The 13,746-nt window shown below is 41.3% G+C and overlaps 1 protein-coding gene across 1 annotated transcript; it reads right to left on the bottom strand.

Moving 5' to 3' along the window:
* Positions 1 to 334: 334 nt before the first annotated feature.
* Positions 335 to 5,659, bottom strand: CKS2 (CDC28 protein kinase regulatory subunit 2). Its single transcript, XM_030832494.2, has 3 exons — positions 5,484 to 5,659; positions 1,880 to 2,007; positions 335 to 616 (listed from the first exon to the last, which is right to left on the bottom strand). Exons 1-3 carry the CDS (start codon positions 5,540 to 5,542, stop codon positions 564 to 566), a joined length of 240 nt encoding a protein of 79 aa, XP_030688354.1. The 5' UTR covers positions 5,543 to 5,659; the 3' UTR covers positions 335 to 563.
* Between the last annotated feature and the right edge of the window lie 8,087 nt (positions 5,660 to 13,746).

Raw genomic sequence — 13,746 nt, 5'->3', positions numbered from 1 at the left:
CACTGCAATGAGAAGCCCGCATAATGCAACAAAGAGTAGCCCCACCTGCCGCAACTAGAGCAAGCCCATGCCCAGTAACAAAGACCCAACACAGCCAAAAATTTAAAATAAATAAATTAAAAAATGGTACCCTCAATCACACCAAGCTAATGGGTTTAAACCCACCTAACATTTTATTTCTATAAAGTGAATTTATTTCCTCAGGACTAAAATTATAAAACTGAAATCATCCAACATCCTCAATAGTCACAAATTAACCTTAAGAAAACAAACCTCAGTAACTTCAGTGATAAATGCAACATACAAACTTTATTTAACAAAAGTAACAGGTAAAGTCAAACAGGCACTTACATTAAAAGAAAAACTGACTAGAAATTTTAAACACCTTACAGTAACCTACTTGCAGTTGCACTTAACTGAGCTTTGTTGCTGTGAAGAATACAGCTCATGCACAGGAATGGATGAACACTTTGTACATTTTTCAAGTATTCACTGAATACTACCTTATATACACATATACATTAAATTTGAAAAAGATTTAATTCATGATCCCCAGATATACTTCATTTTTGTTGATCTTTTGGTAGAGGTCGTCTAAAGAGAAGAATGTGTGGTTCTGTAGAAAGAAAATGTTTTATATTATTTTAATATTATATGGTTAATTTTCATTCATTCAACATAAATTCAAAGAGTTCTCAGTTGAACCAAAATAAAGTAAAATAAATCTATGGTCAATTAATGTTACTTATTGAGGTATCTGAAATAAATTTTGCTCCATGTCACTGTAAACAGTAAACAGAAGAAAACAACCTAACAATATTCCCCCAGTTTTTACACACCCTGGAGAAAAGGGCTGTTAAGTAAAGATGCAATTTGAGAAGGAGAATGGTTTCTATCTTTAGAATCTCAATTCCAGTGAAAAGAAAAAGGTCTTCTCTTCTTTGGAAAAAACACTTAACACCTCATTCAAAATATGCAGGTCCTAGGGGCCCATCCCTGTAGATTCTGTTTTGGCAGGTGGAGGACTGACTATGAACCTACAGGTAAGGTCCTCAGCTGCATTGTATTATCTGGAGAAACACCTTTTTAATATAATTATATGCTCCAATCCCAAGAAAGTTACAAGTCTTAGAGTTTTTGCTGCTGCTGCTGCTTTTAACAAAAGCAGAAAGCAAGACAGCTTTAGTTTCACCTAATTCAGCTTCTAAGACTTAAAATTTTGTTCAAAGCAGTTTAAGTCCTTTAGTTAGATTTACTGATAACCCAAAAACACAGTTTAACACCACAAAGTTTCTTAGTCTGGTTTACTAATAGTTACTAACAGTAATCTGGAAAACTCTCTGGTAAATACCACGTAATAGCATAAGCACTCAAGTATAACACAGGCAGCACATTTGAGTTCACTAGCTATGCTATCTCATTTCATCTTAATGTGGTAGATACTAATTGTCTAAAGGAAAAAACAAATCACTTCAAATTGCATCAATTTCTATACACAGAACTTCAGGACACTCAGTTGTCTTACATTAAGTTCTTAGTTTTCAAAGAGGAGATACCAGAATTCTAAATATATTTATGGCAAAATACTTCAAGATACTACTAGCAATGACACGCATTTTAAAATAAAACAGAATATCCTTTTCTTTTTTCTTAACTAAATAGTTTATTTTTGCAGTTTAGAAGAATGCATTATTTTCACTCATGGTATTTTATTTACTATAAAATTGGAACCCTCTCTAGGGAGGTATCAGTCATTCAAAAATAGTCAAGCTTATCAGAGTTACTTTGGGATACCACTGAAACGTCAATATTACTAAAAAAATTTTAACAACCACTACTGTTTTAATTCAGTTAGTGCTTCCCTAATAGCAAAACTTACCTGGCTCATGAATCATGTAATGAACCCAGCCTAGACTCTGTTGGACACCAAGTCTCCTCCACTCCTCTTCAGACATCAGATGGGTTTTGGGTACTTGTTTGGAAAGTTCTCTGGGTAACATGACATGCCTGTTAAAAAATACAGCGAAATATTAGTGCTCTAAGTGACTATGCCTTTCCTACAATTATGGTCACTTTATACATGCATCTTTAGGATACTTAAAATTTGAGTTCTTTGCCCTTAAAGTTCTTTAAAGCAACCCTGTTACATTACCATTAGCATCAATCTTAAAGACTACTCTCTACTACCTTTAATTCTGATCTTGATGGCCTGTGTTCAAATTAGAGATTAGAATATGCAGTCCAAAAGTAGAAGGCATTTTATTTATGATTAACTTTTTTCCCTAATAGAGACTGCTTGCTAATTGTCTCAATCTTCTTCAGGAATAGAACCTCAAAAACTAAGTGGGACACATGGTTATACAAGACATCCCAGCCTCCCCTGCAGCTACCTCTGGTCACATGTGACTAAATCCTGCCCAACGGGATATAAGCAGAATTTATGCAACTTATGGAAAGTATCCTCGAAAGAAAAGAACATGCCCAATTCTCTTTTTTCTCCTTCCTGTTAGTTATGAAGCAGATTGATATGATCAGGGAGCTAGGGAAACCATCTAAGACCACAGAAGTGATTATAAATTAAGAATGGTCCCTGATTTTAAGAAGTGTCATACTAGCCCCAGGTAGCAGGGCTGGGGGAATCTAGCTTGTTACAGTTAATTTGGGTTTCCTATTACTCTATAGATCTGTAGTAGACACAAGTCCTTGTACATAACTCCAGAAGTTGCTTTATACTTTGTTCGAAATTAAAAGCAAAGAACACTAAATGCACATATACACGTACCCGCTACCTAAAACAGACATTCAGTTTTCCAATAAGTTACTGGCCTATATCCAAAACTTTAATCAATTTTTAAAGAAGGCATGCAATATTCTTCAATGTCAAACCATTAAGAATAGGTACAATTGGAGATTTGAAAAATTCTTAGAAAACAAATATGCACCCCCACCGACTTCTTATTTAATTACAATTGAAAGGATCTTTATAAAAATCAAAATTCCCAGGCTCATTTTTAATCACTTCCAGGAGCAGTAGTTTTATACCGTCATCCATTACCACCAACCAAATTTTTTGACTAGTATTAGATATATGCCTGTGAATTTGTTGGCTGGGGTAAGAAAGGAGCAGTCAGGTCACAGGAAAACTGAACCCATACCCATAATAAGCACTGTCACCAACTTAAGTTCTAGTCTGTGAGTGGTTGGTTAAGTACCAATTTCCTATAATTTGCATAACAAAATCAAGCCTTAGAACTGTTGTGTTATGTTGCTTGCTGGCCACAAGGCCACCAAGTCAAATTATGCTTACTATCATAGTTGGTAAAAATTTTACCAATTACAGTGAACTACATGATGATTCTTAGCAATACTTACCAGCTAGCTCATTGACTCTTGAAATACTGCTTTAACATCTACTTTTAAGGCTCTGCAAATAGCCTGTTACCTTATTTCTATCCTCTACATAATTGTTGATTAGTCTCAAGAGAAATGTAAAATGCAAACTAGCTTTTGTACTCATATTATGTATGCCATACAAAATGTTCCAATTTATGTCTAGATATAAGTCATATACCCTACCTTCTCCATAAACCATGGAGACAGGCTAACTTCATCAGGATTTGATTACGAGGGAAAAATGTTTAAGTAGCTTCAAACTCAGATGGGAAGTCTACCTGTATTTTTTTCTGCATGGATATAACTCCTCTATGTATTTCTAACTACATGTAAGGAGAACTGTTTCCAAAAATCTAACATTTCAGTACCAAGGGCTTATCATGGAGGGTGAAGAGGGGGTTAAAAAAAGGCCACAGCAGTACAAACAACAAAGGAGCTACTAAGATAACACTGCAAGATACAATTAAATTTCCCTTCTCTGGACATTACTGTCCTGTTTGATAACGGCAAGTGGCTTGGTCAAGAAAGACCAGGTTTCATTAATATTGGATTAGATATTAATTAGATTAATACTGGATTAGATAGTAATTAGATTAAAACTGGATTAGAATATATCATTTCAGATATGACAGGATTTTCTTCTATTCATTACTACACATAAACCACTTAGTCTATTAGGCTAAAATCTTGATAGCATAGACTAGTTTACTTCGTGCTCATCAATGATTATGCTAGTATACTGAAACTAGAAAATGTAACTACTGCCAGGAAAAGTCCTGAAAAGTACTACTCGGAGCCAGACATGTTTCACAATTAATATTTTCCCAGATTTTTAGAAAGATTGTGGTTTTACATTCTGTCCATTATTGGATAACCCCTGCTGGGCAATGCAGGTATTACTAACCTGCAAAGCTGCCCAGAGAAATCCTCCGTTTTTCTCCAGAGAAAGATTTACAAGATACTAAGAAAGAATTACAAGATACTAAGGGGAGGGGAAAAAAGAGGCCACCCACTGTTATATCCTTTCTAACTCAAATAGCATTCTTGGAAATCTAACGTAAAAGGATAGGAGGCAGAAAATAAGGTCACTATTTGGCCCCTCCTACAAGTTGGTAGTTTCCCAGAATGCAGCATCCTAGTCACCACCCAGGAGAACTGGGTGGCGCTGGTCTTTGAAGCCACACCCCAGCTAAGACTCCTGCATATATTAAAGCTAATGTTAAGTGTTTCTTCCCTCACACAATCCAATTTGCTAATCTTACACATTTAGCAACTATGTTCTAGTGCATCACATAATGATGCAGAAACCAGAAATCCCTCAAAGCCAAAAATTTTGCCGATACACTCTAGCAGAAAAAAATGCCCCAAATCCATTCGAGTTCTCAATTTTGTCTCAAAAGGAAGCCCCTTTAATAATAACCCAAGAGGATTAACACGCACCAGCCTCTGCCGAAGTCGCCATACTCAAGACACATTTCGAATCCCAAGGAAGCTCATTTTAGGGGGACTCCCCTACAAGCTACTTTTTAGGGCCATTAACTTCAAATGAGAGAAAAAGAGAAGTGTTTCTCTGGCGACGTTACCTGAGCAAAATTACCCTTCCGACAGCCTTTCGCCCGCTGTGACTGGGAGGGGGACGTTTGCCTAAATGCGAACTAGGCCTAAGTTCTTAGGAACCGCTGCGATTAGGGCTCTCGGCGTTGCACTTCAGCTACGCCAGGTCCGCTCAGGCCCTCGGCCCCTTCCCCTTAAGGTAGCAATTCTGCACCAGAAGCGGCCCCATCCTCGCCCCAGCCTCGTCCTCTTCACAGACAGGAACAAAGGGCGGAATCCAGCCGGGCCGGCCCTCCAGGCGAGGAGAAGCGCAAGCTCCCGCCCGGGCGACCCGACCCCGACACAACCGCGACTCCCGGCAGGCCCCCGGGCTCGACTCTGACCCTACCGCCGGCCCCCGGCCCCGAGCTCCGACCCCAACCTCAGCCCGACGCACTTCCACCCCGATTCCCGGTCCTGGCCCCTGGTACCCGGCCTAAGTTCCAGCTCAGGCTCGGCCGGGGCCGCGGCTGAGTTAGGCCGTCCCGTCCGCTCACCGGTACTCGTAGTGCTCATCGAAGTACTTGTCCGAGTAGTAGATCTGCTTATGGGCCATCCTGCGGGAGGGCGGTGGGCAGCAAGGGACTGGAGCGACGAGGCGCGAAGAACGGGCGCAGGCGACCGACACGCCCTCGCCAACTGAAGGCAACGACTCGACTGAGACCAACCGACCGTAAGCCAAACGAGTCCGGTTTGAATCCGACAGCCCGCCGCTGATTGGACGACGGTGTTGACCAATCACCTTCCACGCACTCTGCGGATACGCCGGGACCGGCTCCCAGCCTATCGTCGCCGCCCCTCCGCGGCGTTCGCACCCAGATCAGCCAATCAAAGGCCTGTTGCGAGGTCGGCCTAGGAAAGAAGTGGATGATTGGCGTGGCGTGAGGGCGGGGATCTCCCTGACGAAAAGGGGAGCGGCCAGGGAAGGGCGGAGCCGGGACGTTAAGGGCCGTAGAGCGCGTGCGCAGGGGTTTAGAAAGTTCCAGGTCCGCGGAGCCGTTGGGGCAGCGAGCCTGCGGGAGGGGTAAGGTATCGCGGGGTTTGGCGAGGGCGGGGGGTGGGGGCTGCCCGACGAACGGCACTCTGTGCGCAGGCGCACCTTCCCCAGACCCGGCTCCGCGTCTTAAGTCAGTGGGAGGTGAGAAAAGCCAGCCCGTGGTCCTAGACTGTGGGAAACCCAGGCGTGGGAAGCGTGAGGGGAGGAGTATCACCGCGGGCGCCCAAGGCCGGTTTGTGGGAGTAAGGACGGGGAGAAGCAGAAGTTGTGCCCAGACATGAGGAAGACGTCCAGATGTCTCACCGCGGCGATGCGCGCCGCCAGGATGAGTGGGACGTTCCGGAGCTTTGCCACGGAGTGCTGCGTAGATGGCGGTGGGGCCATGGCCCAGAGACCTATGTTAGGTGAAAACTGTCTTCCCATGCCGTTTGCGCACTCCGACAACTCTGTAGATATGCGTGTGTGCGTGTATATGGGAAAATAAAAAGATTACTAAAATAATGATGTTTAGTAGAGGACAATGGGATTAAAAGTGGTTAGCAAAAATTCCTTTGGGGGCTTCCCTGGTGGCGCAGTGGTTGAGAGTCCGCCTGCCGATGCAGGGCACACGGGTTCGTGTCCCGGTCCGGGAAGATCCCACGTGCCGTGGAGCGGCTGGGCCCGTGAGCCATGGCCGCTGAGCCTGCGCGTCCGGAGCGTGTGCTCCGCAACGAGAGAGGCCACAACAGTGAGAGGCCCGTCTATCGCAAAAAAAAATCCTTTGGCTTCTTAGCATTGAATCCTAGTTTAAAATACAAGTACTGTACCTGGCGGTTCAGTGGTTAGAACTGGGCACTTTCACTGCCGTGTACGTGGGTTCGATCCCTGGTCAGGGAACTAAGATCCGGCATGACTCAGCCAAAAAAAGGAAAGATGTGAATAGCCCGTTAAGGGAGATGGGTAAGGAAGTCACTAACTTTTTGGTGGAACCTGGGAAAGGAAAGCTTACTAAGAGGTATATTTTTACAGAGACCATTGTGGAAAATCTCAAACACAGAAAAGTAGAATAGTAATATAATCACCTTCCAGGTACCAGTTGCTCAGCTTCAGCCATTAACGTTTGGCCCATCTTGTTTCATTTATTCCCCCTTTTTCCTAGATTTTTTTTTTTTTTTTCCTTTGAGGTACGCGGGCCTCTCACTGCTGTGGCGTCTCCCGTTGCGGAGCACAGGCTCCGGACGCGCAGGCTTAGCGGCCATGGCTCACGGGCCCAGCCGCTCCACGGCACGTGGGATCTTCCCGGACGGGGGCACGAACCCGTGTCCCCTGCATCGGCAGGCGGACTCTCAACCACTGCGCCACCAGGGAAGCCCTCCTAGAATATTTTTAAAGAGATCCCAAATATAATGTTATTTCACTCTGAGATAATACTTCTGTGTATGTCTCTGTACACGGTATACAATCTCAGGAAAAATTTTAAAAATACTTAGCGCCGTGTCATTACTACACTTAGATTCCTCGTTAGTCTCTGTTAGTTGTTTTCTATTTGGTCTCTCCGTCTTTCCTTCATCTGCTTCCCCTTGCTTGTGTTCCTCTACTGGCTCAAGAAGCCAGAGAAAGACTGAAGAGTCCTATATCAATTAACTTACAGCAGTAATTAAAAGTCCAACTCTGGTAGTGGCAGCATAACTTTGTGAATAGGAAAAAACAACTGTATACGTAAGGGTGAACCGTATGTACGGTATATGAATATTTCAATTAAAAACATAAAAATAAAGCTCTAGCCCCAAATTGCTTTACAGAAAAGTTTTACCAAGAGTTTATTTCTTAATTATAAACTCTTCTAGAGCAGAAGTTTATTCTATTAGGCAAGAATAATGTTGATTCAAAAAAACAACATGAGAAAGGAAAGTACCTATACCTTCCACTCAAATAGATACATGTAAAAATCCTAAATAAAATGCTGGCCAACTGAATCCAATTGTGTTTTTTAAAAGGGTGATATATTATCTTCAAATGCAAGGATAGTTTAATATTAGAAAATCTGTTAATGTAATTCACCACATTAACAGTGGAAGTGAGAAAAAAATCCTCTCAATGGAAGCAGAAGAAAACATTTCCTAACATTCACCACTCTTTTATAATACAAACTGTAAACCCACCACTCACCAGTGATAACACTTAGTAATTAGGAGTAGGAGGAAACTTTCTTAACCTTGTAAAGGTATCTATAAAAAACAATATCATTCTCATGAGGGAACATTGGGAGCATTCTCTTTAAAATGTTCTATTATCTCCAATTGTATTGAACAATGTACAGAAGTCTGCCGTCACAATTAAGAGAAGTTTAAGGCAAATTATTTGGAAAGAGAAATAAAACTATCATTTGCAACTGATGTAATTATATGTCTAAGATTCATATCCAAAGTCTGTTGCATTCCTATATAGCAGAAACAACTAGAAAACCTATTCAAAAAGAAAGTATTAGCATCAAATTCACCTACCTAGGAATAAGCCTAACAAAGGATATACAAAGTGCTGATATGCAAAATTATGAAATTTTGAGAGACAAAAATGAAGACTTGAATAAATGGACAAATATACTATGTTCATGCTTAGGAAGACTCAATATGGTCAAGATATAAATTATCTCCAAATTGATTGTCAAGTCAATCTAATTCCAATAAAAATACCACATTCAAAGGACTTATTTGACTATAATATGGATGAGAAAAGGGCCAAGAATAGCAAAGACACTTTAATGGATTCTAGTAGATCGTGATTTATTAAGAACCTATAGTAATTAAGACAGTGTAGCAGTGGCTTATAAAAATTAAGATACCTTGATAGACAAACTGACTTTGGGATGTAATAACCAGCCCAGTATAATGTTCACTGCAGTTTTGTTGAAGTTCTAGCTACTCTGTCATTTTGAGGTTGTGTGTACTCTTTTCATTACTAATTTGCTAAATTTTTATCATAAATACACATTGTAGTTCACCACATACTTTAAAAGATTTTCTATTTTACATTTGATTATTTTTTTGGAATTATGACTATAAGTTATAAATATCATAAGAGATTAAAGGATATTAGTAATTGCAGTCTTAAGGAAAGGTCAAATAGCAATATTATTGAAAACTAAATAGTTGAAATAAAATATTCAGTAGGTAAACTGAAAGTATTGTGGATACTAATGAAGAACAAATCAGTGAACTAGAACACAGGGCTGAGTAACAGTCGCAGAAACCATCAGTTAGGGGTAGAGATGGAAAACATGAAGTAAAAAGACCTGGAGGCTAAAGGGAGAAGTGATAACATTCGATACAAGAGTCCCATTTGATACAAGGGAGAGAATAAACAGGAGAGGAAATACTATACAAATATAATGGCTGTGAATTTCCCAATTTTAAGTAAAGATAAAAAAGACTTCAGATTGAAAGGGCTTATAGAGTGCCAGCGAGAGATTATAGTGCAATTTAAGAACGTCAAAGAGAAAGGAAAGTTCTAAAAGCTTCCAGGGAGAAGTTGCCAATCACACCTACAAAGCAACAAGAATAGACAATAACAATCTCAAAAGCAACACTGGATTCAAAAAGAAAATGTATTACTGTTCACAAAGTGTTGAAAGAAGGAGTAGAATAAATTCAAGACAATTTAAAATATATTGGAAATAAAGCAAAGTAACTTTGTACATTTATTGTCTAAAAAAGCAAAGTCTGAATTTACCTAATCATATTGTTACTATTCTTATCGAAATATTTTGTCACTTTTTCATAGGTGAAAAACTGGGTTCTGCTTAAGATTTTTGTCATTTATTACTATGGAATCTTTTAAAGGTTGCCAAAGGATGTGAATGGATGGAGAGAATAAACTGTGAAGGAAAACAGCTTTTAAGAGCAACGTTTCTCAAATTAGGTTCCACAGATGGGAAGGATCCTCAAGTTCCCTGCCAGACTGTTTAAACTTTGCGTTTTAAGTCCATGGACAAATTAATTCTACATCATCTATACGACTTCTTAATTTCAGAGCCCAAGCATGTTTTTTGTTCCTGTTAGTCTTCCTTTAATTGTGTGGACCAATGAGAAACTAACAGAGTTAGAATATGTCAAAGGAAAACAAAAGGTACACTATAGAAAAGTTTTTGCAGTTGTTAGAATAAAGTAATAAAGGATTTGTCTTTTGTTCCTGATCACAAATTCCTAAATGGTTGGGGCCGGTGCGGGGCTGGGGGAGGCTCCCCTTACCAACACCACCAAGCATTTCTCTGACACCAGCTGGATATTCTGCAATTCAGCTCAGTGCTGACACTATCTACCTGGAGATAGCCACAGGTTAAGGCTCAGTCGTACAAGACTGCCCCCGGCCCCACCACACACACAACTTCAGACACCAGTCTCAAGCCCAGTTTTGTTACCTGTGCTTCTGATCGACCGAATACAAACTGGAGGTTCCTATGACCACCTGCAACTCAGGATGCCAATTGCAAGTCCAGATTGTCACCTGAACTTCTGACCAACCAGCTATGGATCAGAGGTTCCCACAACTCCCTCCTCAGGTTTAATTAATTTGCTAGAGTGGCTCACAGAACTCAGAGAAACATGTTACTTCCTAGATTACTGGTTAATTATAAAAGGATTCAACTCAGGAGCATCCAGATGCAAGAGATGCACAGGGCAAGGCATGGGGAAAGGGGACAGAGCTTCCATGCCCTCCCTGAGCTCTCACCAAGCGTCCACACGTTCACCAACCAGAAGCTCTCCAAACCCCGTCTTTTTTCTCTTTTGGGTTTTCATGGAGACCTCCTTACACAGGCCTGATTGACTAAATCATTGGCCATTGGTGACTGATTCAGCCTCCAGCCCCTCTCCCCTCTCCGGAGGTCAGGAGGTGGGACTGAAATTTCCAACACTCCGGTGTTTGGTTACACTGGTAGCCAGCCCCCATTCTTTTTTTTTTTTTTTTTTTTTTTTTTTTGCGGTACGTGGGCCTCTCCCCGCTGTGGTCTCTCCCGTTGCGGAGCACAGGCTCCGGAGGCTCCGGACGCGCAGGCTCAGTGGCCATGCCTCACGGGCGCAGCCGCTCCGCGGCATGTGGGATCTTCCCGTACCGGGGCACGAACCCGTGTCCCCTGCATTGGTAGGCGGACTCTCAACCACTGAGCCACCAGGGAAGCCCCAGCCCCCATTCTTATGTGCATTCCGAAAGTCACCTCATTAACATAGGAGGACACCTTTATTGCTCTCTGGTCTTTGTAAATTACTAGCATTTTAGGAGCTCTGTGCCAGAAACAGGGTCAAAGACCAAATAAGTATTGCTTTTATAAATCACAATATCACAATATGAAGTATCAAAAAGCCCAATAGGATTGGTAAGTCATGCTGGCCTCAAAAAAAAACCATCTTTAAGACTATCATAGTGTGTTGACGGTGATGATTGGTTTCAGCAAAACATCTATCACATTAAAGTCAATTTAATTTGTATTTAAACTGAAGTTAGTTTATCTTGTATTTGACATTTTGATGTTTTGTTTAAAAGGTATAAGCCGTATTCTATTTTTGTATATTTAGGTATATAACGTTATAATAAAGATATGTGGGTTTTTTCCCCTAGTATAATGGATATAAAGTTTACACTGGTGATTGATTGGAGAGATTTACTTCCCTTCAAAAGTGATCTGTACACTTCTTAACGTTTGAAAATCTCTACTAGAATGTGGGGATATCTCCCTCTGGTCGGCTGTGAGCCACAGCTTCTGGGATGCCCTTCACCTCGTGGTCTTGATGCTGAAAACTCAACCTCTGTGCACTGGTGCTGAATCAAATCTCAAAGATGGAGTTTGGGGTGAAGTGAAAAAGAATACCTGCATTGCTTTGCCAGGCAAAGGGGGACACAGCAGGCTTGTGCCCTGAAAAACTGTATGTCCCAACCCGGGAAGATTAGTGAGGAGTTTTATAGCAATGGCTCAAGGGCAGCGTTGCTGATAAGGATCAGGGTGTGTGCAGAGCCTGCACTCCTTTAATCTGGCCTCAGGTGGTTTCCTCCCTTGTCTCTGCATCCCCTCCCTTCCCTGATTAGCAACTGTTCTAATCTGTCCTTTGGGACTCAGGGAAGGTAGTGGAGGTTGGAGTCTATTCCCTACAAATAAGAAATGGGGAAACAGAAAGGCTTCCGTGCCTGGGAGCCCCATAGGGTCCTGCTCATTTCAGTCTCTGTGGGAAGAGCCTCCTGGAGCTCGGCTGCGTGCAGACTACTATGCTGTGTGCACAGGCACTAGCTGCATCCTGTGTTACCTCCTGCAAATCTTCCCTCAAGACAGAAAAATTTCACATAAAGTCCTAACAATCAGAGAGTTTTAGAAGAATGCAAACACTTGAGGGCTGAGGAGTCATCTCAGTTAAATAGATTTTCCTACTAGTTCCCAGCTGAAACATTGCACAGTTGGAAGCAGGTTTTGATTCCGAGGAGGGGAGAAGGAGGGAATAAATTATTTTCACCTGGAGAGGAGGGAAAACTGCCCCAGGTAAACTTCATGGAGAAAGTGATTGCTGCTTCCAGAGGGAGGGATGGAGATTTGCCAAACAGGAAGAATATTCTGGACCAACGTTCCCCTCAGAAAATACAAAAAGAACTAATAATCCTGGGACCATGAACAACAGACCTCAGTCATGGTACTGTGAAGGCCTTTAAAAGGAGGAGGGGGAGGACAGGGGTAATTGTTCATTTATCTGCGCTTTGCAAGGTGCTGGGCAGTGCAGAGAGCTGTAGAGCTTTGCCTCTGGGAATCCATGACCTGGATGCAGTGATGTCCCCATTTCTGAATCTGTTAAATATTCCAGGAAGTCATTTTGGTATGCCAAGTCATATGCAGAAAGTTTTTCTTTATCTTGTTCTGATAGTTTGGTAAAATGTGTGACAATTTTCCACAGGAGTTACTTACTAATTACAAAGGGGAAAATCCTACTTACAAAGAGGAGAAACCGGACACCTTAACCAAGTGATCAAAGGCACATCACCCATAAGAGCAGATGGAAATCACATGCCTTCAGATGTGGGACCACCACCACTTAAGCCAAAAATGCGCAACCTAAATCTACCAGTGAGGAAACATCAAATGGAAGTGGAGTAGTCTTTAAAATAAATGAACAGCAGTATTAAAAATTGTTAATATGAAAGACAAAGGTTGAGAAACAGTTCCATATTAAAGGAAGCCAAAGGGATATGACAACTAAATGCAGTATGTGATCCTGTACCAGGAAAAAGAAAAAAGGCTACAAAAGACGTTTTTGAGACATTTAAAGGATGGTAGGTCATATAAAGTGTCGAAGTTAAATTTTCTGAATTTGATAAGTATACTGTGGTTAGGTAAATAATGTCCTCATTCTTAAGAAATACATACTTCAGTATTAAGGATAAAGGAGCATGTCTGCAACCTACTCTCAAATGGTTCAAAATTAGACATGTACAGGGCTTCCCTGGTGGTACAGTGGTTAAGACTCCGTGCTTCTACTGCAGGGGGCTCAGGCTCAATCCCTGGTTAGGAAAGTTCCTCATGCTGTGAGGTACGGCCAAAAAAAAAAAAAAAGGCATGTACTGTTTTACTATATATATTTACATATCTTACATACTATATATATTTTATATATACAAAACACTATAAGTATATACACACAAATACAGTAATTTCCTCAGAATTAGGACATTCTTTAATGTGTCTGTGAATGTATGGAGAAAGACAGAGAGAGAAAATGATAAAACATGTGATGGAATGTGAAAAATTGTGA

The sequence above is a fragment of the Globicephala melas genome, chromosome 6, assembly GCF_963455315.2.
Source record: "Globicephala melas chromosome 6, mGloMel1.2, whole genome shotgun sequence".
Taxonomy (NCBI): domain Eukaryota; kingdom Metazoa; phylum Chordata; class Mammalia; order Artiodactyla; family Delphinidae; genus Globicephala; species Globicephala melas.
Note: the sequence above shows the minus strand (reverse complement) of the source record. Positions and strands in the feature narration are given on the sequence as shown.

Bases quoted from the DNA above. Each gene is read 5' to 3' on its own strand.
- CKS2 (XM_030832494.2), bottom strand. From the start codon at position 5,542: ATGGCCCATAAGCAGATCTACTACTCGGACAAGTACTTCGATGAGCAC. The intron at 2,008-5,483 runs GTGAGCGGACGG...ATTTTTTAACAG, and splicing joins GATGAGCACTACGAGTACCG to GCATGTCATGTTACCCAGAG. The intron at 617-1,879 runs GTAAGTTTTGCT...TTCTTTCTACAG, and splicing joins TTACATGATTCATGAGCCAG to AACCACACATTCTTCTCTTT.